Below are 25844 nucleotides of genomic sequence, written 5' to 3'. Positions count from 1 at the left end.
ATCTTAGTCTTCAAAACCATGTGAATACTACGGTATTCTAAAACAAAGCAAGGATACTTACAAGAAGTAAACATTTAACCAATGAGAGTAGTCAACAATATCTGACGTTTTTTTTTACATAGCTAGATATTAAGAAGTATTTAATGGTAATAACTGTAAATTGTAGAAAATTAATCAATTATCAAATATATTACATAGCTAAACAATTAAGACAAAATAACTGTATAAAATTAAATCAATGAACCACATTAATAAGTACATATTTGAATTGCAACATTATTTACAATTGATACATAAGAAAATAATTTTAAATGCTAATGTCATATTGATATCTATGAACATATTCTACTATTTAGTGTCAATGAATAAGGAAATAATTTCTTACATCGTAAGCATTTAGTATAATCCGTAATTAATTTATTGGATGTCGATGTGGAAATCCTAAATTCTAACGATTGAGTGATATTTAAATATAATGACAAGTCTTTAGTAATTCAGAAAATGACTTCCGACTCACTAACTTTTAAAATATGTTAAACAAAATTCATATACTTACCAACCTAATGCCATAAATACATAGGAGTTGAATGGAACTATGAGTTGACTCAGATCTATATATTTGGATGTTTTGTAAAAGATCCGTCCAAGCAATCTTTATTGTCTTATAAGTAATTAATTTGATCATGAAATTTTTTTTTCTTCACTTTAACTGTTTTGACTAAAAAGTGCTAAATCCTTGTATTTTTTCTCCCTTCATCCGATGAAGTAGTTAGTTTGTAGGAGGTTTCGTGACATTTCTCATTCTCTCTTATTTTGATATTATTGATCTAATACAAAATGGAAAATATTCACCAACGATTATTTGTCCAAACTGGCTCAAGATCCACCTTTCTTGATCTGATTTACTTTGGATCTGCCGGTTTATCTTTTTTGAGCACCCCCTTGTGTTGTTACACTTATTTTAACTAAATTTGCAAGTGTCATTTTGTTTTTACACAAAACATGTTAATCTATGTGTGAAGTTAAGTTAATTTTTTCTGCGGATTTAGAAATTTTATTATTTATAATAAAGATATGCCTTTTGCCTAAAAAAAATAAGTGATACTTTTTAATCTGAGCGGTCATCTTTAAATAATAAAAGAAAATGATCCTTTTTATAGGTTTAATTGAAACAAAATTACATTTGGCCAAGTAATATTAGATACAATTTGATTCTTGACTCTATTTAGATTTAAAACCATTTCAACATTCTTCTTTACTCAACAATACTTGGAAAAATGAAATATTCTTCCTTCTATATCTTTTTATGAATATATATATCCCGGTAGTTGCAGAAATACGCGAACTAATTATTAAACGCTTATATCTCGAGGTTCCGTGACCGGAAATAAAAAAATCCAGCACAAGTAACTCGGTAAATCCTTTGGCTTTGTTTTTGTTTTTCTGACTCGCATCGAACAAAGTCGTTTACGATGAATCACGAGGCCAAACGTCATATATTTGCCACTATCCTGCGCTTCGGTAGGTCTGTCCACTTTGAGATTTTGAAGGAAAATAGGCCCTCAAGATCTCTAATGGGACCCCTTTATCTTCTAGCAGTATGGGGCACCTGCCCATACCTCTGGAATGACTCAGGATTGGCTCACTGCCAACATATCATTTTGGAACAAAAACATTTGGCCACCTCAATCACCTGATTTGAATCCCCTTGACTACAGTGTGGGTTGGCAAATTGAGAAGAAGGCCTGTGCTACCCGCCACCCGCATTTGGACTCATTGAAGGCCAGCGTCATTGAGCAATGGGCAGCCATGGAAGACCATTACTTCATCATTGTGTACCAGGCCTTCCGCGGGCGCTTGGAGGGTGTCATAGCAGCTGATGGTGGTTATATTCAGTAATTATATTAAATTTTATACCAGAATAAATTTTCTATTATATAATTCCCAAACAAAATAGGTCATACGAATTTTATTTCACATTTAATTATTTGCCACAAATAGTAGCGTTATATGCCTCAAGTTGCTCTAAATAGTGTATATCAACTTCCCACTTGGCTACGCTTGGACTTCAAATACTAATATCTAATTGAATATATAACAAGTAGGGCATGCGCAAACTAAATAAAAAATATCTGCAAGGTGATGTTACTGTTTGTTGCTAGGAAGAGCAAAATAAATTGTTCACAGAACCCTCTATTGTGTAACACACCTATATTTCATTATTTTAGCTTCAGGGAGTTGCATTATTTTACCGTAAGAAGGCGTCACTTTCTTGCACTTTGTTTACCAAAAGAACAAGTAAACACCGCTCACGCTCTCGTGTCTACTTTTTTTAAATAAACGAAGATGTATTGTATTTTTTCCCCAGCTATATTCATAAATTGACTATAGTATGGCTTAAAGTAGCTTACTATTATGAACTCAAAAAAGGTGTTCCATAGGAATTTGATTTTTACTTTAGTTTATATAAATCAATTGCCTTCGTTTAGATTCGTTTTATTTTGTATTATTTCATTGATTCGTAATTTGATAAAATAATACAATTCAATATTTATAATAATTAATATATCTGCTCTCGATATAATAATTAACATTTTTGGACAAGAAAATAAAGAAGACTAGGTAGCATATATTTCTTTTCCAGTCGAGGTTGAGAATGGATAAAAAAAGCTACTCGTCTCTGTTAACAATATTTAATCTTTAAATTAGCACATGAGACATCACACCCAGGATAAATTCTACGTAGTTTCGATATTCGGTAGCTCTTAGATACAGAAGTATGAATTATTGTATGGACTTTAAAGACAACTTCAGCACAACTCCATCTGACCAATTAAAAAAGAAAAAGAAAAATCTCTTAATTAACGTCAAATAAATATATTTTTATAAATAAAATGGCTTTAAGAGTATAAACTCTGGGGGGATTAATTCAGAAAATGAGTAAGAGCTCTGAGAATTGACTGTGTGTACTCAGTACTCTAAAAATGTCTTATGTAGATAACTATTGCAAATAATTATGGAACAAAAAACTAGTAGAAATTTGTTAACAAATTTAAATTAGTCAACTTAAACATGTGTCAACTTCTTATGTATGTTTCCAAAAAAAATCCCTTTTCTATAGTTCATTCCAAGACTTAAAAGGAGAAAATGATTAAAAATATGTAATACAACGGTAACAAAAAAAAGAAAAAGGCATTTCCACTTCCTCATCCGGATGATTTTCTTCTTTTAAACTTTTTATGCCAGGTGTTACTGGCAAAGTAATCCAATAAGATCTAAGGCTTAACATTTTTTGGCAAATTTGAACAGCTCTTTCTATTCAAATGATAATTTTTAAAATGGGAAATGAATGTATAAGTCTCAAAACTTGCACATATATTCTTTGACTATTACTTAATAACTAAATATTAATGTAAAAAAAGGTATTTATGTAAAAAAAAGTATCGTTATTTGTTTTTGAAACACGAAAAAAAGTTGTTAAATCATCATCTTCTGTCAAAATGACCTTTTTTATATAAAAATAGTTTTACGTGTCTCAAAATTTGTGCATATATCCTTTTGTTATTCTTCTAAGTATATCTTAAAAATTAAAAAATGTAGGACACGGCCTTTTTGAACTTGCTCTTATGAATATACATACAAATATTTCTTGAAAGTACTTCATATCTAAAAAAAAAAAAAATAAGGTGTTATATTGATCATCAAGAGCATCCTTAACAAAAAAGGAGATTAAAAAGATAGTCCGTATATTAACCAGTCTAAATAGTGACGTAAAAAAATCTACTTATTGGCCTTAATGTGTTACAAAGCTTTGTAAAATTGTTGTGTCAACGTTTGTTGTTCAAATACTTGATTGAAAGTAGTTAAAAAACAATACAACTCTTCAGTAGATCTATTGGCTTTATTCATCCATCCATTTTACAAACCATAATAAATAATAAATCTTAACCATTGGCTCTATAGATTGATTCCGATAACCGTCCATCTGCCTCCTTCGATGGGTCCGAAAAGAAAAGCCCACGACTTTTCCTACAAATCAAAAGCACTTCAAATTTATTTACCAAGCCTTCTAAAATCCCTTGTTTTCGAAAAATCCGTAACAATATGAAATTGCATGTCCATTTATCGACATTTGCATGAGCATTAATTTTCTTCTAGCCATTATCCATTCCAGAAAAATAATGAACAAGAAAATATTTTGTCTACTCTTATATGTATTATTATTAATGGAGTTAGACACAATCTTGTAATAAGACACGATTATGTACCTTCCATTATTGTCCAATTAGGCGCCTCGTATACTCTTCATTCTGTTAATCCGATAAACAGAAATAATAACAACATATGACGTGACCGTTGTTGATGTCAGTCAAATTAGGGGTATTTCATTAAGACTACTAAAATTTGGCCATCAAATAAATCTTAATAACTTAAATCTTACAGTCTATCAAAATCTATCACTCCAATACCTACTTTTATTCAATGCATATCAGACCCTAATATGGAGGGCTTGTATCTTTTTTGGGGCTAAAACCTACTTATTAGTTGTTTACTTTATTAATATCAAAATTAGTGTTAACATTCTAGACCATTCATAAGGTATATAGTATCTTTTAATTAGATTTAATTCAAATATCATTTTTTTGTCTTTTTCATCTAAAGCCATCTCTTACAAAAAAAATATAGATTTTTTTTTGGAAATTTGTCCATTTTATTTAGCAATAACATCATTTATAAGGCCCCAAATTGATATCAAATTCTTTAAAGCAGGAGTAAACTAAACTTAAAATAAAAATATTACCTGCAAGGTAATGTGAAAGTCTGTTTTGCTTGAGGGCACATCATATTTTTTTCACATCGCCCTTTTTGTGAGTAACATACATAGTTATGTAAATGGTGTGTATATTTTAACTGCCTGTTTTTTTTTTGTTTTTTTTTTAAATTGGTAATCTCAAGAATACATTTTCTATTCCTCAGCTGTTGTAATTATTATTTAACTCCTTTTATACTACTTTCAATTATATTCAAAACCTGTTGAACATTCGGGTGTGTTCACAAAAAACAAAAAGTAACCATGAGGATTTGTTGCGGCCTTATAATTATAAGTCCTTGTTGGACTTACAGTAGAAATCAGAGTAATTATTGCGAATGCCCATGTTTATTTCCTTCTTCCCTTGGCACAGCTGATCAAAACTTCATGACAGCTAAGCTGCTATCCTTTGAAACATTCTTCAAATTGTCAGATCTAATTTGTTGATTTTTTTAACGTGCTTAAAATACACATGATTTAAAATTAAAAATTAATTATACAGGAGTTATACTATTTTGATGCACGAAAGCGTATTATTTTTCCTAAGAATACCACGCAAATTCAAAATTAAATATTAAAAAAAAAAAACTTAAAAAAGATGCTACACGTAAATAATCTCATATCTGTTATTTTTCTCTACGTCTTGCGCACTCCAACTGGTCTCCTTTGGTAATGATACGGAATTCCTATTATGACGACAGATTCGACACATATGAACATTATATTTTTTCTTTTCCAGTATTATGAAAAAGAAACGATAATTGAGAATTTACTCAACTTTCAAAAATTTATTTTAATTTATTTTTGTATAATGATGGTTCTTTATTAAACTTTAAAATGAATTTATAAAGTGCTTTCTATTGAACTTGGAATGGTGTCGTATGGTATGCATATATATTCATCGTAATGCATAGCAGTTTATTAATTTAATACTTTTACACCTTTTCTCAACATCTGACAACTTAACTAATCTACCTCTCCATCAATCAAATCATTCAATATGTATGCATAATCTTGAAAGTATTCATTAAGTGATTCCCACCCTTTCAACACTCTGCAGCCCATAACATATATTTCCCCCCGAATATTCAGGTTTAGCTTTAGCCCCTCCGTTACTTCCAGTGGGCGTCGAACGTTATTTACCCTTAGTTAATGTTAAATATGAATGAAACTCTAGAAGGTTTCATTGACCTACTAAATAATTTACTGAATTTTATCCTGTAATATCAACGGGTATTCAAAGTACAACAAATTTCTTCATCAGACCAAGTAAAAATGAGATGGAGGGCCAAATAAAATTTGGGTCAGCATTTATTGACAGGGAAATGAGTTACGTCGAGATATCCAGCATCTTCCCCGGCTCCAAGTTTTTCCTTACCAAGGATAAAAAGCTGAAAGACGACAGCAAGAGCCTTGAGAGGATGCCGGAAAATGGTGGCTCGTTGCATTTGTAGGTACCACTTTATTGGTTTCTAAAGGCCCTCAAGATTGGGACGGATGTGTACCTCAAGGTAGACAGTGGTATACCCCTAGTTGAAGATCTAATACCCACAGGCAAGTAGCAAGATTCTGCCCCCACTAAGCAAGGCCAAAAAAACTCATAAGTAGGGTATAGACAACTTTGCAAATTTATGGCTCTGGTCAATGTGACCACGATTCTCATTAGACTGCAACCCTTTTACCCATGGATCTGGGACACAATCGAGAAGAAGGCAAGGTCCACCTCCCATTTGAATGCCTAGGAATGACTAAGATGTGAAAGGCTTAGGATTGACCCCATGTGGGAGCCAAGGTTGAATTGTTGGTTGAATCTTAATTGTTTATAAAAAGTAAAGTATATAAATAAAGTCTTACTACTTTTTTGAGTATCTCGCTAAAGTAAAGCTTGGGTAAATTTGTTCTCAATTACTGGGGCCACACTGTATAAGAATATGTTGACAGATTGAATACTTTTTGCTTAACATTATTCTTTATATCTTTGAATTCATAATCTAAGATAATAGTTTAAAAAACGAATATAAAATTTTGTAGACTTTATTAGCGAATAAATTATTTCTAAATTAATAAGTTATTATCAAACAGGTCATGTTTTCTACAGAAGAAGTCATATCCTCCCTTCTGTTCAGCTTTTTCATATTCATCGTTTGTTAGTTAATTATAAGGAAGCATCAAAAACCTTCATGGAAAACTCGATAATTTATTCCATAACTTGCTAATAAATCAAAAAATAATGAAATTTAATCTCCAGAAAATAACATAGAGAGGACAATAATAATTACGACTGAAAATGGAGTAAAGCTTAGAAAAAAAATTTAAAAACTACATTTAAGTAAAAACACCCAAAAAAAACTATTTTTATTGACCTTACTAACCATTTTTTCAATTTATATATATAGCTCGGTAGTAGAATAACTGGTCTTGGGAAAATTGCCCGTGGAAGATTGCCCCAGAGGAAAATTACAATTGAGGAAAATTGACCGTAATTAGTTCAAACTTTAAGATGAATAATAAAACATTATAAATCCGCTTAATATAATTTATGACAAATATCTAAACATAGTTGTCAGTTCCATCAAGTGAGATACTATTACAATATAAGAGGAGCAGGCGTGGGGAATAAATAGGATCCAGGAGCACCCTTAAGTATCCCTCGCAACCCGAGGGCTCAGACCTATTTGATTGAAATATTAGAGGGGTTCTTTGAATGTATGTAATACTTTGGCGATAGTTCTTAGCAATTCCATACTACACCCGGGGCAATCCAAGGGCGGAGAGTATTCAACCTTATTTTAAGAGGCCCTAAGCTATTTATTCCCTCCTCCTCTCATATTGCAATAATATTACATTACCCTTGAAGTTACTCCGTTGGGAGATGGAACAAACAAATATGTATAGGCATTTGTCATAAATAATTTTAAGCGAATTTATAATGTGTTATTATTCATCATGAGGTTTGAACCTAATACGGGCTATTTCCATAACTGTCAATTTTCATAAATGACAATTTAGTCCAAGGCAATCTTCCACGGGTAATTTTCCCGAGGGCAGTTTTCCGTGCACGATATAATTCAACTTACTTTAACTTTTCTCCTTTTAGGACTACGATGACTTTGATATTGCAAATGAAGATGACTTATTAGAAGAATTTTTGGGATTGCCAAAGAAAGCTCCTCTGGATGACCCTGCAGCAGGTGGTGTGAACGAAAACGATGCGTCTAAACTTTCAAAGGAAGATGAAAATGCTAAAACTGAGTAAGTTATTTTACTTAGTTAGTCGAACTGTAGGTTATTTTTATAGGTGACTACAAGGCAGCTCAGACAAAATACACTTTTTTTCTGAGTATGTCTTGTCCGTACAGACTAGAAATGAAATGAAATGAAAAAGGCATTAAATTAAAATAATTATGGAATTAATGTGAAACCTTTTTTAGTAATCTGAGATATTATACACATCGATATTAATAAAAATGCTTCTTATTCCTTTGAATCTACATTTCATCGTTAATCAAGGGGTTTCCAATAAGAGTGGTTATTTTGATATTCAAAGAAAAATTGCATTTTTTAATATAAATGATCGGATGTCTATTTCAATTTAAAAAGAAAGGTATGTCATTAAAAACATTACAGGACTGTATCCTTTTTATGAAATTTAATTTCACCAAATCGCAATATGGCTGTTGTACACCCTCAATAGCTTCAAGAATTTCATCTTTGAGGTCTCGAATCGAAGCTCAGCTGCTGGTGTTGATCTTAACTTTAACGTAGCCCCAAAGAAAAAAGTTGCAAGGTGCCAAATCGCAAGATATCGGTGGCCAATTGCAATCACCTCTTAGAGAGATAACACGGTCTAGAAATTTTTCTCGTAAAAAGAACGATGCTATGTTGCTTGTGTGCACATAGAAAGTAAACGTTGTCCAGATCAATACCATCCAATCCCGGTCATCAAAAATCATTAATCATCTCCTAATATAGTGCAATCCATTCACTGTAACTGTTGCTCCAGCCTCTGAGATCTCGTGATTTAACACCTTGCGACTTTGTCAATTAGTTTACTTTTTAGGTATGTTACAAAAAAACTCAAATTCAATATTTTTCTCTTAAATCTATTTTTTTAATACATAAGGGTAAAAACACATTTTGATAATAAAATAAAGTCTGTAGCTTCATTATTAAAGAAGTTATGATTAATTTATCATCGACATTTCATCACTTTTTTCCTACTGTTTATGTTATAACCTACACCCAAATATACGATCTAATATGATATTTCAATAAAAAAACAAAACTTTCTTAAGTATCGGAAAAAAAAATGAATGAAATTTTCAGGAATTACAGATATTTGCTTAAAGTATAATGCAAAAGATGTTAATTATAAATACCTGCAATTGAAAAAAGTACAAATAATAATACGACAAAGTACTTTTATATTGCACATAAATAAAGATTGAAGGTGCTAATGTCGGGGATAAATTTTTGTATTTTGCATTGAGAGACAGATCAAAAACTTTACAAGGTAGTAAATAAATAAATGTTTCAACGTCCATCATACCTTTTTTTGATCCGTTACACCTCATTTAAGGTTTAGAAAGCTATCTTGAGATTGCTAGTTTTACAACAAATAAAGCGATTAACAAATACAATGTATTGAATTAGCAATTGTAGGGACTTCCTTGGAGGATGGAATAAACAAATATGCTTAGATATTTTTCTTGAATATTATTAAGAGAATTTGTAATTTGTTATTATGCGTCGTGAAGTTTGAACAAAATACTAGCAACACGTGTATGTATTCCTTGATTTAAACGACAATTAACTCAACAGTGGTTAGTAAAATACACAATAACATATAATTATAATTAACAGATCTATTTCATTAGTTGTTGTTAAGGATTCAAAAGTTGATTCGTTCGGAGAGTGAAAAATTAAGATGATGTATCCTTGTAATGTTTTTTATTTTATAATTATTTAAAAAAAGCTGACAAAAAGATTTTAAACCAGGTCGAAAGTTTAATCTATCTTTTATTGGCACAAAGTTTGTTTATATACTTTTATAACTCAAGCCTATACGATAATTACTCAAATGACCAAGATATCTTGATAATTATAAGGTCAGAAAAAACCTTGGGATAGAAGAATGTCAATCAGGAATTGTCCAGATACATATTTGCTCCAACCCATTCGATATAAACGATTGGTCCATTCACATTGCTTATCTACTCTCAATCCTTTTAACATTTTATTTTTTTCTAATTATTTTATTTGTAAAGTTATATGCCAATTTTAATGATTTTTGTTATAATAAAAATTTGGAGCCAACTGTTGAAGCATCCTTGTAAATATTTAATTTGTGGCAAAATGTAATTAATATTTTATCAATGAAAGTGTTTTAATATGAATGGGAGTCATTCTACCGTGTGGTAACTTGAAAATAACGCACTTGAAAAGAAGAAAGAAAATGATACATTGAGCAAAAATATTTTTTCATTTTTTTCTGATACAATAACAATTTCAAATGGGCTTGTTCTATTTGGCCGCCAATGGCTTCACAGATGACGAAAAGCCAGTTGCAAAAAGAGTTGCATGTATTATGAATGAAGTTTGGGTCAATGGCAGCCCATTCCTTGTCCATGGAGGCCTTCATGGCTTCAAGTATCTGGTAGTGGATGCCTTCTAGATGTGCAGCCAGAAAAAAAGGCCAGGGGATGGACATCTGGGGTGTATGTTGGTCACATTCTCTTTTCCAAGAAAGCAATGTTGATAGGTAAGAAGGTATGAGTAATTTTCGTAGTGTGAGCGGGGCCCCATCTTGCGGGAAGACAGCGTTGCCGTTGGGGAAATTTGCCTGCACCCAGAAGAGCAGGTTGCCATAGAAAACGTCGATATATATGGCTTTCTTGAGCATGTAACCCTCAAGCAACTGGGTTATATCCTTTTTGATTGCGTCTTTGAGGGTATCTGCATTAATGATGGGCTTTTTTCTGCAATCCTCCATCCACTTAATGGTGTTGTTGTGGTCTAGCCTCATCTTAACATCGTAGAGGTCTTACGAGCCATTCCCGTCCAACTGGCTACCTCTGTGGGAGTGTGCCCCTTTCGAAATGGAGTTGATGCCCTAAGCCTGGAATCTCTCTGCGATGACCTTTTTTGCAGGGGGAAAAAAATAATCAAAAAGCAGCAGGTGATTTACATACAAAGGTACCTATTTAATTACAAACAGTTCTTATTTCTCCTCGTGGAACGTCTGAAATCAATATAATTCAAGTGTGTGGGTTTGATGTTACATCAAATGTATATATTATTTTTGTCTGTTCACCAAAATTGGAATAGCCAATATCATTTTGACAAAGTGTCTGTGCACAAATTATTTTCCGAACTAGAAAAATTTGGGGAAAAAAATTTAAATGCAGTTTCATGATTAGTCAGGATTGTTATCACCGCTTGGTATTTATAATTACCAAATTGTGGGGTAAATATAACCTTTGAAAATAAGTATTGATTTAACAATCTTAAATTCACAGGAAGATTATAATATAAAAATTCATATCAAAGTTATAACATTTCCCTGTACTCATGCTTTTTTAAATGTTGAAGGTTCTTCTTTCCAGACCATTGATACAAATGTCTCCCTTCATATCATATTAATACAGAAAAATAAAAATAAGACTTCATGCTGATAAAGCATCGCAATTCTACGTTTAATGGACTTCTTCAGGGCCACTAAACACAAATGATAGCACATGCCTCACGCTCTACCCTCCCCAGAGATAGAAATTGCATGGGTTCAGGTCTGGGCTGTATGCAAGCCAAAAATTTGCGTTCCAAAAGTGAGGACATTTTGTGGCTAAGCCACCTGCACTTTTTTGGTCTTGTGGGCCGGTGCACTGTCTTGTTGGAAGGTGTAATTTCTTCCTTGGGCTACTCCATCCATCCACATTTGAATGTAAATTGAAAGTGCAAAATTAGAACCAAAGCTGGATCCATACGAGGTCGCCCGGCATAGCAAAGCTTCCGGCACTGTGTCTCCGAGGTTATCAAGAGAGGTGGATCGCATTATATATAATTGAATATCCTTTATTGTAGCTTTCAAATAATAAAAAAATATGGTTCTGTTCCACTCTAGTTTGTTGTTATAAGTCTTCAAATATTTTCCCAATTTATATGGAACACCATGTAGATTCATAAAAAGCATTTTAAGATAGATTGAGGTATTGAAAATCTCATTTTACTAACTGAGGGTTGATATGTATCTTAATCAAGTTTTTTTTCTTTAGTCTCTCGAGAATAACCGTAATGTGATGTAAATATTTAAATTGAATTTTTTATGAAACAAATATGTCCAATAAGTGTTTTATTTATTTTATAATTTACAGAGAAAATGAGGAAGAATCACCTGAAGAAAAGTCTGATGAAGTTACAACAGAGGTAAGTTACTACAGCATACAAACATGACACAATTTTCTTACGTTTTCTTAAGTTTATTTTTTGATTTTTTTTTTAATAATCTAACTGAGGGTTCTCAAACTGTGGTCCCTTTAATGGTTCTCTAGAGGAACGTTGCAAACAGGGTTAGCCTCTACTAACGTATAGTATGTTAAAAAAAAAGTGGAAAGTTTCACATAAAATTGTCCATTCCTTGATAACCCTTAAGCCGAAATATATATTTCAAATAATCTCAAATTAGTTGCAATCATTTTTTTGGTTAGCCCTTGATATCAGAATGAATTTGATTTTGAATTTTTGACTGATTCAAAATTCAATTGCATACCTTGACTATATACAAGTATATATCCGGTTAAAACTTTATTTGATAAATCCGTAAGTTGTTAGTAATTGCACTATTTTTGATCAACCAGAATTCGAATTTTGTATTATTTGGAATACCTATTTCAGATCTTTTAAATGAAGTATGAATTGGCCTTGTATACGTAAGGGGTTTCAAAAAATGGTTAATTCTCTTGGGTAGGTAAAATAATTTAAACACAATGCTTATCTAGTTTGGACATAATGGTACTACTAGTAAGAGATCTAGATATTTCAAAATGTGGTACACACATTTTAAAAAGTTTGAGAACCACTTATCTAACCCATACTTTATTTTTTACATGATTTAAGCTGACGTTAAAAAAGAAATAATGTTAATTAGTTTTCAATTTTTCTAGAAAAAAAAGATGTGTGGATTTTCTATCAAATATTGATTTATATTTGTAAAAGTAATCAGATAAAAGAAGAAAGGTATAATTAGATACCTGTAGAAGGGATTTACGCACTGATTACCTCTTTGATTTTTTGGGAAGAAGTTATTCAATAAATTACGTTTTATTTCCTCATGATAACAATGCAGACTAGCTCTTGATATGCGTACAGTAAAATCCCAGAACTTGACCGCCTTAAGGGTACTTGGGAGATATACTTGAAGTAAACAATAGAACTACATGTTTGTCATCAAAGTGAGGCATAATTGTGTAAAAAAATATTTTAACCAGTTTATAAATTTTGTTTTGACGACTTATATCCGTTTAAATCATCTTTTAATGTTGTTAAATCGTCAGAAACAGGCTTAATTGGAAGTGAGGAACGATAGTAAAAACCTTTATACCAGAGTTATATGCATTAAAAAAAAATAGATATATATATCAAAATGTTTCCTTTATGATAATCATATTGTTTTGTTATTTGTGAAAACTTTTATTTTAAAATTGGGCTCCATGATTAATGTAAACACATGGTCTATTGCCGAATGACAAGGAATATGGGCGATCTTTATTTCCAATACCATTGTATATAGTCAATTTTTTTAAATCAAAATAAAGATTGTTAAATTTTTTAGGAGTCAAAATTACTCCCAAGGAATTGTCGGCACTTATTTGCTCATGTGTTTTCAGTTATTGCTAATAGACTAAAACTGATTCGTAACTCGACTGCGCATTACTTCTCAAGGCTCTTTTTATAAGTATTTCCGGTTGAGTTCTGGTTTTTTCTGTATATGATAAATTATGATGAGTACGTATAAGTCTGAGTATAATACACATTACATATTTAATGCAAAGGTTGCAAAAGAAGGGGGCCATAATAACATAATTATAATATGTATTTTTTATAATGAATCAATTCTACCAACTAACGCACTTCTAACAGCCAGAAGAACATTCAAAAGAGCCAGAACCCACAAAACCTGAAGAAACAGTCGAAGAGCCTTCAGAACCGGAAGTTGTAGATGAACAAGTTGAAGATACTGAAGAAGAACAAGTACCAGAGTCGATTGCAGAGTCTAATGATGTCCAGGAGGAAAAAAAAGAAACAGGTGACTTTTTATTACTCCTGTAGATCTTTAGCACAAACAAATGATGTAGATAATTATATATTGAATGAATTACTCTTATGTTTTGGGGCCTTTAGTTAGAATATTTCAAAGCACTCTTAAAATAATTTTTTGCTACTTTTATTACTAATAAAACATGCATGGTTTTGAAATAAAATATAATATACCATTGCCCATGATATGTTCGGTTACGACGCAAAATTATATGATAAAACAACGCCTAGTTGTTATTTTTTTCTAGAAATACAATTTGAACTATTTTTAGTCAAGGACAGAGATCAACAAATGAATAATTTAATAGAAAAATAATGCAAATATCTTATTTTTGGCCTTCTAGCTTTGTAAACATATTCTCACAAAAAAATTGTTAAAACCAAATGTATTTTGAAAATTTGCCGGTTTAATTATAGGAATGTTTTATAAAGAAAATCCTTTAATTTTTGTGTAAACATCCGTAAATAAGATTCAATAAGTTACTTTTTTGTCTAATAAATTGTTCATTTTTGGTCAAAATGATAAAAATAATGCTTTGCTGTAGAGTAAAGAGAGCTTTTCTTGCTTTTTAAAATGATAATCTTTAAAAAAATAATATATATATGTTATTTTATAAAATGTCAGGTAAAAAAATATTTTTGTATAATTTTTACACTTTGAATATTTATTGAAAGTAAATGAAATGTTGCTCTCTTTAGTAAAAAAAAAATCGAAATTTTGGGTTATTAAGCTCATTTGGATGATTTTTGAAGTAAAAACAATTAAGAACGCAGCCATTAAGATCTAGGGGGTAATTTTGTGGACTTATATAATTTACTATAGAAAAACACAACGGCGTTGTTCTATCATTGCTCTAATCCCTCTGGCATAATTAAAATATGGGTTAAGTAACAAAAAAAAAAAAAAAAATTTAAGATTCTGTTGATGATCGTAACATAATTGAAGAAGGGGATGATGATATATGTGATTCTAATGACACAGGAGAATCAGATGAGAACACTTCTTTATCTTCTCAAGGAGATGAAGAGACGATTGAGAAACAATCCGAAAGGACTTTAACTGGAAATCAATTAGTAGAGTCTAAAAAGAAGTATAGAACACATGAAGTTCAAGAACAACTTTCATTTCCAAAGGGATGTACAAAACTTCAGCCTTACTCCAGCGAAGCAGTAGGTTAGTTCATGTGCTCAGCCGTACTACATATTATCCGTTATAGAACCATCCACCGATTTAGAAAGAAATACTATGTAAAAAAGATTTCTGGTATTTCATCACAAAAAATACCTTTGAAATCGTAATATAAAATTACGAAATAATGATTAATACTTTTCAATTCTTTAGAAAAAATTATTATCAGATATTTTTCCTATAAAGATTTCCTTTACTGGGGTAGATAGATATTTTTTTATTTTTGATTCTTGTCTCATTGCAGTTAATTTTCACAATAATAGATTCGTTTATTTGTTTCTTCAAATTTTGACTCAAAAGTATTGTCATAACGACTCTATTTTCTTGCAAGCATTTCATTTACATCTAACTAGGTTTGCAAGAATATTTGAGACGGAGTTGAGTTTAAACAAATAAAGAAAAATAATAATTGATAATGGTACTAAATATCTACACCCATTTTCTTTTTTTTTTCTATATGACACGCTGAGCCTTAGCTACACACACCTGTTGCTAAATTGTCAATTATTAGATCAAATAGTCACGCAGTTTTAATATTTCAAGTGCAGACTCAAAAATAAGGGATTGACTGACAAAAGTACATGCAAAATTTGTTTAATAAATACAGATAACAAGTAATTGATATAATGAACCAAACTAGCCTTTTCCTAAAGCTTTTTTGAAGCTATATATCCGCGTTATTAAGCTATTACATAGTTTGTTATGTTTGACATTCAATTGTCAACATCAAGTTTGCAGTTTTTTTGCTGTGTTATTTGCTAGATAACTATGAAAATCATCTACAAAATTCCTAACTTGCTTTTTTTTTTATACTGGTCGATGTTACATAAAGCTCAACAAGTTTTTGACTTGTTCCAATATTTTCAATTTTTAAGGATAAATTCCCCAGAGCTGTTCAATGTTCTAGTGTTACATTTTTATATAAGACTTATGAACTTTATAATCATACAGAGATACTAAGTTGCCTGGACATTCAAATAGTAAGCTTTATTGTTCTTGGACGAAGGTAGTAAATACTTATAGTCAATTTGACGAATTTGCAAGTTATTTTTTCAAATAAAATAGGTGCATTTTCGTTAACCATTTTTTTATAGTAGTTATTTCTGAATCGGAAGATGAATTTAACTCCCTACACCTTGACAATTTTTGATTCCCTGATATCATTTTTATGAACAAATTAAATTCTCAAATTCAATCATTTCTATGAAGTATGAATATATTAGAAATTTTTGTTTATATAGAATAAAGTTAAACAAAGAGAAAACACATAGCTCCAAACTCCTTTCCTAAAAGAAGATATTTTCAACATAAAAGAACTTTATAAATTAAAATTTTTAGCTTTCTATTTAATGTTAAAGTATTTTTATTATTTAAAAAAAAACTTTTTTAAAAAACTAATTTCATATAAATATAAAAGGCCTTTTGAAAAAAAAGGACAAATATCAATTAATTGCAAATTATTTCCTAAGTTGACATGCTCGGACAAAAACATCCAAACGTGACTGCTAATCTTATTAATCCCCATCTGTCTCTCCATAAATATGTATATATATACCTATATAGATAGTGTGAAAAGATCACCTGGATTGGGTTCATTTGATGAATCTGAACAAAGGAGTGGAAACTGTGGATTTAACGAGATTTCAAATGCTACCAAGTTTTGGAAAGTTTCTCAAATGATGGGAACACGTAAGGACCGATTTTATCCTACTTTTTCCCATAAAAAAACCTCTTGTAAAAAAATAAAAAAATGGATACTTATTACTTAGTCTATATTCGAAAAAAAGTATAGCCCATGTCTTGTAATATAAACCAACTATACGTTATACATTAGAGTGCTTCCAAATTGCAGTCACAGTGGAACTTATAATGGAAGAGAGCAGGGGCGTTGCTAGTATTCATCATTGGCCGGGGGGATATTGTATAAATATTTTATTCTAGCAGAGGGCTCCCCATTGCAGGGCTGAATAAAGAAGAATAGATACAAATAATTAAAGAAGAAGAGAAGAGACAGATAGAAGGAGATATATTTCCCAAGATAAAAAGAAAAGTAGGTATAATTGCGGTCCAAAACATTCTCTAAATTACCCTTGAGGGTAAAAATAATATCATAGGAACAACCTTAGTTATTTTTTACGTCTATTTCCTAAATTTAGGGATGAGATGTTTGCCCATTTAAATTCTATATGTGATAAAACTAAAAAAAAAAAACTTATAAAAAAGGGACTAGCGACGCCACTGGAAGAGAGTAGTTCCGTATGATATGGGTCAATTTAAACAAAGATAAATTAAATGGAATTGAATTATCTCAATGGACAACACCCTCGGGAGAATTTTTTCTCTTGAACTCAATGTGTGTAGGTTCGCCCCGCAGTCATTGGTAGAAAAATAAATATACTTAATTTATATGGATTTCACACAAGGTTCTTGGATCAAATAGAGTAACTGTAATACTATAATGCTTACATATACTTAGTTATTATATATCTGACCAAAAAACGAACATAAAAAAAATATGTCTGAGATGTTGGTATTGACAGAACCTGTAGGAATTGCAAACATTATGAGATATGAAGACGCCAATTATGCAGTTTTGAACAGAATATGTTTCTTTATGTGTCGTACACTTAACATAATTAAAAATCTTTCAATGTTCTTATTTGAATTGTATTGGGATTAAGTGTTATAAGTTTTTATATAAAATAAAAATTATGCAGTTAGATTTAAAGCTTTTATTTAATTTGGAATTTAACTAGTATATTTGCAAATTAAGGAAACACTTTCTTTCGAATAACTCTCGAAATAAAGTTAAGCATTTACAGACATTTGAATTTGATTGGTATTTTAGATGTAAAAACACTTGATTTTTTTGGTTTTATAGAAGATATAATAACAACTATTCAATTTTTGTGAATAGTTACAAACGACCTTGAATTTAAAATAAAACAATCAAATAAATAAAAGAAGTATAATTGTTTCTAAAACGCTGAAACGTTTTTTTCTACGCCAATGTGCTCTGTCAATATCAACATCTCAGAAAATGTTATTTTTTTTTTGTTAACTTAAATTGGCCCCAAATATGACAAAATGCTTTATTTAAAAATCCATTGTGGCAACGGTTTTGAAGCAATCTAATATACATTTGAATGTTGTGTACAAGTTGTATTATCTGTACAAGTTGCAACTGGCATTATTTAATTATAAATATTGATACTATCAATTCATTTTGATCTATTGAAATTAAATGATTATTATGTATATATGAGTAACTATCAATGTAATTAATTAATTGTTCTTTATAATGTGTCATGTATTAAAAAACAAAAAACTACGCTCTTCATTTATCAATCATTAATAGAATATTCAATTATTAAATTATTTTGGATCCTAAGTGCTGTAAATCCGTCATTTAAAATTATTCATCTCATTATTTGATTGCAACTTGTACAGAACATAACAACCAGAAAAAAGTCTATATAAATATATTGATCAACCCATTTAAATTTTTTGTCCAATCATGTTGTGATACGTCATAGTATTTACTACCAATTATATGTATTTGTGCATACATATTTAAACTGTCCTTTTACTTGTTTTAAAAGAAAAGTTGCATGTCTTAATTCTAAACGACCATCTAAAACATCCCCCACAGGTTGTCTTCCATGAACAAACATAAATTCGTTATGTCAATAAGGCTATTATATAAATTTAATTAATTTCTGAATAGCCAACCTGTGATAAATATTGATGGTAATAAAACATAGTTTTTTCTTCGCTTTTTTAAAGCCACTGCTTAAAAAATTAAATGTATGTTTTAAAAAAATGCTTTATTCTAAACAAAACAACACAATTCATTTTATACAGCAGCTTCCTTGGTCAATGGAGCACCCAATCTCAACTAGAAGATATCATAACTACTACTAATCTGATCATGAAGAAATTCGACAAAATAAGTGTTTTGGAATATCATTGACAAACTGGACGAAGCCCTCACTTTGTTTTGTTAAAATTCATATTATTGTTATACATATATGTTACTGCCAAGGCCGTTAATCCTTTAATTATCGATCATGAATACTTTGTGATATTGTTTTTTATTGTTATTGATTCTCTGTTACTTCCCCTTAGAGGTGTTTATCTATGCCAAAAGAGTGAAGTATCTACTGAAAACATATTTTTGGTCCGCTTTGTTTGTGAATTTTTATCAATCTATTTTTTGGTGTTATTGTACTCTATTATTTTTTGAGCTATTTCACGATTATGGTATTAATTATCATGGCTTCAAAGAATGTTTTATTATGATTATTTATATAGTACAACAACGATGAATATGAAAAAAAATTAATCTAGAGACAAGGTATATTGTTGACGTAATAATTATCAATCTTAAATATATGTGTAAAGTACTTTACTTATCCTCTACAAACGTAAGGATGAGGATAAGTTAAATTTATCTTTTGTACGTTTAGTCTGTTTGGTATGGTATAAAAAAGGATTACTGACATACTTAGCGATATACATTGTGTGTATTTTTTAAGTTGCTTGTGGAATTAGAAATCTGAAGAATCAATTTTCTTTTTCTTAGCTTTATCCATTATTATTTCAGCCCCTGAGTTATGAACTTTCTTTCCTACAACATTCAATTATATTTAAAACCTGATTGAACATTCGTGTGTGCTCATAAAAGACGGAGAGTTTCCCCGAGGATTTGTTACAAAACTATAAATGTAAAATTGAGGATCGACGTTGGTGTAATTCTTACTTGATTTAGTAAAACTTCATGACAGATAAGCAGAAGATACTTTAAATAATTATATGAGTTACCATGGTAATTTCTTTTTTTTTTAAACATGCCCAAAATACACACAATTTTCATCATGAGATATACCTTGTTTCTATGTATCTTGGAAAAAGAGAAATTGAATTGGAGTTGGGGATACTCACTCTATCTAACATATCTTATTCGATTATTATAACATACTTTTTAACATTCTCTCAAAGTTTACCAAATTTTATATTCTTTTCTTTTATTCAACTTTGTTTTATATTATTATTAATTCACAAGTATAAAATTCAAGGAACATATTTTTGTAACAACTATTTAGGGAAAACAAAGGTAAATATTGCAATATTTCTTACACACCCCAAGTTTAGGATTTAGAAGGAAGTAACGGAGAGTTAAATATATACTTATTCCTATATTTTGAACTAATAACAATGTTATCCCATTAATTAAATATAATTATGTCTATCATTATTAAATTTATATTTGCATGCAACTCTAGCATTAAATGTGAATGTTTTTTTTACTCTATTGATTTTAATATAAATATATCATACCTTTGCATATCATATAAAAACCTTGCTATTATTTTTAAAGTGTTTGTTTGTGCTTTTTTTGATATTTGGAGATTTTAACCCATAATTGCATTGATTTGATTTTTTTGAACAGCTCCATGATTTTATTTTAAATATTTTGTGTTATTTTTGATGGATTTTTTCTTTTAATTAAAATAAATATATTAAAAACCATGCTTTTTTATCTTTTTTTTTTAGCATGAAGATAGTGTAACCGCTGCTGAAGAATAAATAAATATGCATTGTCAAAAATTCTTCACCTCTACTTTTTGTGTATAATTGGTTTTTGGTAAACTATTTAATGGTAAGTGAAGTTTATCTACATTTTCTCTGGCTTGGGTAACATTTCAAACCAAAACGACCATTGGCATTAAACGCATAATATGTCAGCCTTGACTCATATTTTTCTAGGACATTGTTACATAGGGCTTACTAATTCAAATAGCTTAGAATATATGGGTTAATTTATTTAAGAGTTATAATATTATTTTCCAAAAAAGGCGGCAAAAATTGAATAAACTCTCATTTCAGTAATATTAGTTAGCAAAGGTTTTATCAAATTACAGTGTGTGTAACTGAAATCTGATCAAATATTAGTACAACAATATGTGATCATATATCTGAAGAGCAATAGGAAGTATCAACTTAAAACTTTATTTAATAAATCATCATATAATTAAATTATAGCTCCTTCAAAATGACTCCCATAAGCTGCTGCAGCAGCTTCCAGCTTCCAAATGGGTCTTAAAGACCCAAGGCTGCTATGATGGAAGCCTTCAGATCATCCATATTTCTGTGAAAGGTTTTACATCCTTCCAGAAAATTCCATATTTCTGCAAAAGGTTTTACATCCTTCCAGAAAATTCCATATGCTGTCATACAATGAATTCAGATTTGGTCAAGGGCCACATGGATGCAGTACAAAAATCACATAAATTGGATGCAAGCCAAACATTGAACTTTAATCCTTAAAGTTGACCCAGTGGCCTCAAATCTGTACCTAACTGCATACAGAGTGGCGCAAATGCACCCAAACTGGTTCTGGGGCTTCATTCCCCCTGTGGAGAATAATTAATATATTTGTTTTGTTTATTCTATTATTTAAACCATAACAAAATATAAAAAAATTACTCGCAAATTTTCTTCATACAATCATTAATCCTCGCTAGAAATTTCAAACGTGTAACTCAACTCCTTAGTCTGCATTTAAAACCTTTTATGCTTGTTCAGATTTCGGTTATGCACACAGTATGTTCAAAAATCATGTGTGTATATATTAAAACAGATTTATTCATGAAGTTTTTTTTGTAAAATGAGTTATTGTAAAGATACAAACTTTTAAAAAATAGGTTGCAGTAATTTCCAACATTAGTTTTTGAGGGCAATTTACGGCAATTGATAGAGTAGGGGTAAAAATACAATTTATATTTTCTTGAACTACATATATTCAGCTACTCTATGTTGAAAAAAAAACTTGATAAACTAAGCCGTGAAGGTACTTATTCAAAGTAACATTTTTTGAAATTTTTGTACGTTTTGGCTTGGAATTACCCTCTCCTAAATATGGATTTCTTTAAATAATCTCCTTTCTTTCTGATTGTAGAATTCATACATCTTCCTCAAAATACAACAACCAAACTATAGAAAAATCACCTCAATTTATAAATAGGAAGATTTAATCATTCCGAGAGAAGAGAAACATCAAATCAAATCTTCTCAAAGATATGGACATTTCCTATTTTTCTGTCTTTTTATTAGTGTGATAGTTCAAATATACATTTAAATATAATATACTTTTTTAACAACCAAATCATTATGCGTATTTTGGTCATATTTCACAACTGCAATGATTCATCTACAAGATAGCATATTTTTTTTTTTTTTTAAATGAATAATGGGTTATTTCTAGGAAAGGCTTTCAGAAACAAACATTTTGGATTAGGTTAAAAAAAAGGAAAATACTCATAAAGTTTCTGAAGTTTAATTCAATGTGTTAATTCATCACTTAAAGCACTTTTGTCTGTTTGATTGTCTGAAAATAACTCATTTATATCACTGAGCTTGTGTAGTTATAGGTCAGTGCGCCAAAATAAGACGAAAAGAAAAGTGAAGTATATAAAAATATAATGTCAGGAATGGGACTTTAGATTAGGTTTAGTAGCGAGCGTGTCTGGATAAAGCTCAGTGTGTCATATTAAAAAAGAAAAGAAAATTGTAATACATATATTTAGTACTGTAACCCTTAAGCATTGATGTTGGCAACTTGAGCAATTTCTTTATTTTCTCTAGCTGTTATCATTATTTCTCAGAAAAGAAAATCTAAGTTTTGCAAAATGGATATAAATCCTGAGGATTTATCTAGAGTTATCTTTTATATTTGTTTGCTTTTCCTACCACAAAAATTCTTCATTTATCTTCATAAATATACAGTTGTCTGGACATTAGTAACTTTTGTTGGAAAAGTTAAGCTCTTATAGGTTTATAATATGCATTTGTGTAAAAAAACGATGACTGAAATTTTTTGAAGAAGTTTTAGAGGTCGACTTAACCTCATAAAGTTTGGACGTTTTTTCAAGAAAATTGCCTTCTTCTTTTGATATCTTCCAACCACAACTATAGTATTTTTTACATAAGTAAATTATCTTTAAAAGTATTTTTTTTTAACTAGCTCTTGAATTATTTTCTTTGATTTTAAACGGAATAGGGGAGAAGGAATTTTTTTTTAACTCACAGTGCGTATTATCCATTTATTTTTTTCTTAATTGCACTGACAATTCTTTATGGTAAAACTATAAAATGTTAAGATATTGATCTTTTATTTAAAGTTATATGAAAATAATATAAAGTAGCTTAAAATACAAATTTGTACCTAAATCTTATTGAACTCTACATTGGGATACCAAATTGTTGAAGGACCTAGCAGGAGAAAAAAAGGTTGATCGCTTAACTGTAACTATATCTGGATTCAGTACTAGTCAACTTCTGGGTGTTCCTAAGTTAATCTTTGGAACTGGTTAGACCCAAGATAAACCTATATACCAGCTGCTAGAAGATTATGATTCCAAACATTTCTTGAAAGGACTATGTTTTGATACAACAACTAGTAACACTGGTCAGATGAATGATGTATGTGTATTGCTTGAGTCAAAATTGGAAATAAATCTTCTATAATTACCCTGTCGACATCATATACTTTAATTGGTGTAAGCAATTTTTTCTCCATTTGTATGATTCCCTTATCTGGACCTGATGACGGGGTATCCTGTCACTACAAAAAGTGTGTAGGACTGGTGAAGAACAAACTTCAAGGGCTTTCAAGAGAATAATATGGACCCTCTTAGCAGCCATGACCTGAATCCAATGGACTTTTTTAATGATCCTTCGTTCAAGCCAGGGCTTGTACCAAGAACCACTCAACCAAAGACACTTCGAAGCATGCCTTCATGCAGGAATAGGGAAATATCTCCTAAAAAAACTGTCTGACCTGCTTTGTCCGAGTGCTTCTTCGTCTCAAGCATGTTATTGGGCGAAGGGGGGCTATTTGGAACAAAGGTTTTTAAAATTAAATTATATTCGAATTTGACCATGTTCACAGAAGTTAATAAATTGATATCGAACTTATAAACTAATACATATCTTTACAAACTCTGTATTGCTTAAAATGTTATAGATCTTGCTATAATTGACAGTCACGTATATAATTTCGTCTCTTGTCGATCATAATATTTAAGTCAATGCTTACTGTTTAATGGATTTGCTACTAAGGAAGAGAGAAAAAAAAAACTGGAAGAAATACCTCTTTTAAGGACCTCAAATTGTTTTTAACTTCCATTCATATTTCCTAAGACGTTACTTTTAAGATACATAAAAAGTCTTTTTATTTTATATTAAGAGATATGATGGAGACGATATTTGATATTTATTTTACATAGAATCTTCATTGAGTAGAATTACTTACAAGTATATAATTTGAATTCTACATCATTTGAGTTTGATTTACGTCGCCATTCGAAGTAGCTATAATTTTACCCTAAGTTACTTTTCCGGGGATATAATCCGCCTCATTGATTAAAATATTTTTGTAATATCTTCTTTGTAAAATCTGAATTTATAAGAATAGTTTCTGAGTTATTAATTATTTCGGGTGTTTAGTATCGAGGTTTAAAAAAATATAAATATATGATCCGATTGCTTATCTTGTATAACAATGACTATATAAAAGTTGCCGTCTTATTCTGTATAGAACATCTATTGTTTGATAAAAATGTATAAATTTAGAAAAAATATATACCCGAAAGTGTACAAGGTACGCAAGCAAAAAGTGGATACGAGAGATGGATAGAAATACATCAATAATTTTATATTTTCAATGATAGGAAAAAAAATAACGTTTACAAAACATGTAGACAAGGTTTTTCCAAAGCATTTCTCCTCAAAGAGGTTACCTTCATTATCAATCCGAGTCTTTATACGTCGCCTACAGGCCATGCAGGAGTTGATGATAAATTCTTCTGACAAGTTGTCCCATGCAGCCTCTATGGAGGACTTCGATGTGAGGTCCTGTTGGTTTCCCTCTCCGAAGTGCCCCATGTAGAAAAGTTAAATGGGTTCAAAACTAGTAAGGAAGGGGTCCATATCTCTTGGGACTAGAATCGAACCATGTTATCTGCACATAACTTTTGGAACTAGGTAGACGTATGCGAGGGGACACCGTCCTGAATTCACACATAGTTACCATCTGGATAGTTGGTCTTCAGCCATGGCAAGATGGCGTACATAAGCACCTTATAGTTGGGCTCCTGGTCGATTTTTGTCCAGCCTTGAAAAATAACAGAGGCATCTTCTTTTTATCAGAGTCCACGACGCCAAGGACTATTGTTTAAGCCAGATATTTGGCGTGGTAGACCCCTTGACCCTTTTCTTTTGTTTTGCAAGCCAGCGACCATTCTGGCAGTTGTACAATTGATAAAATGTGAAAATCTTAGCGTCCAAGAAAATGTTTACAATTTACCCACTTATATTGGTCCATGTGAGGATTTTCTGACACCTCTTGAGTCTCCTGGCTTTCATGCCCTCTGTCAGAAGGTGGTGTGTAATATTTGTGATAAAAACTAATGCCAAGTTGTATTTAATAGCCCTCCTGATTGTTTCTAAGAGCTACGGATGAGTCGTTGG

The 25844-nt window shown here is 30.6% G+C and overlaps 1 protein-coding gene across 13 annotated transcripts in view; it reads left to right on the top strand.

Annotated features, from left to right (window-relative positions):
- The window catches only part of LOC121125105 (uncharacterized), a 53572-nt gene extending 31093 nt beyond the window's left edge, over positions 1-22479 (top strand). For 2 of the 13 annotated variants that reach the window (XR_011782122.1, XR_005866554.2), the window contains exons 3-9: positions 7908-8062; positions 12181-12232; positions 13946-14111; positions 15039-15296; positions 16875-17000; positions 20868-20973; positions 22273-22479. Coding sequence is in view for 8 of the 13 variants with exons in the window: in XM_040720204.2 (XP_040576138.1) it covers positions 7908-8062; positions 12181-12232; positions 13946-14111; positions 15039-15296; positions 16875-17000; positions 19176-19213 (795 nt within the window). In the remaining 5 variants the exon portion in view is untranslated. Of the gene's footprint in view, positions 1-7907; positions 8063-12180; positions 12233-13945; positions 14112-15038; positions 15297-16874; positions 17001-18963; positions 19086-19175; positions 19696-20867; positions 20974-22272 lie in introns of those variants that run through there. The other 11 variants (XM_071891565.1, XM_040720207.2, XR_011782124.1 and 8 more) reach the window with 10 other exon arrangements.
- The last annotated feature ends 3365 nt before the right edge of the window (positions 22480-25844 follow it).

Source organism: Lepeophtheirus salmonis, chromosome 10 (assembly GCF_016086655.4).
Source record: "Lepeophtheirus salmonis chromosome 10, UVic_Lsal_1.4, whole genome shotgun sequence".
Classification (NCBI taxonomy): Eukaryota; Metazoa; Arthropoda; class Copepoda; order Siphonostomatoida; family Caligidae; genus Lepeophtheirus; species Lepeophtheirus salmonis.
This window is presented reverse-complemented; position numbering and strand designations above follow the sequence as displayed.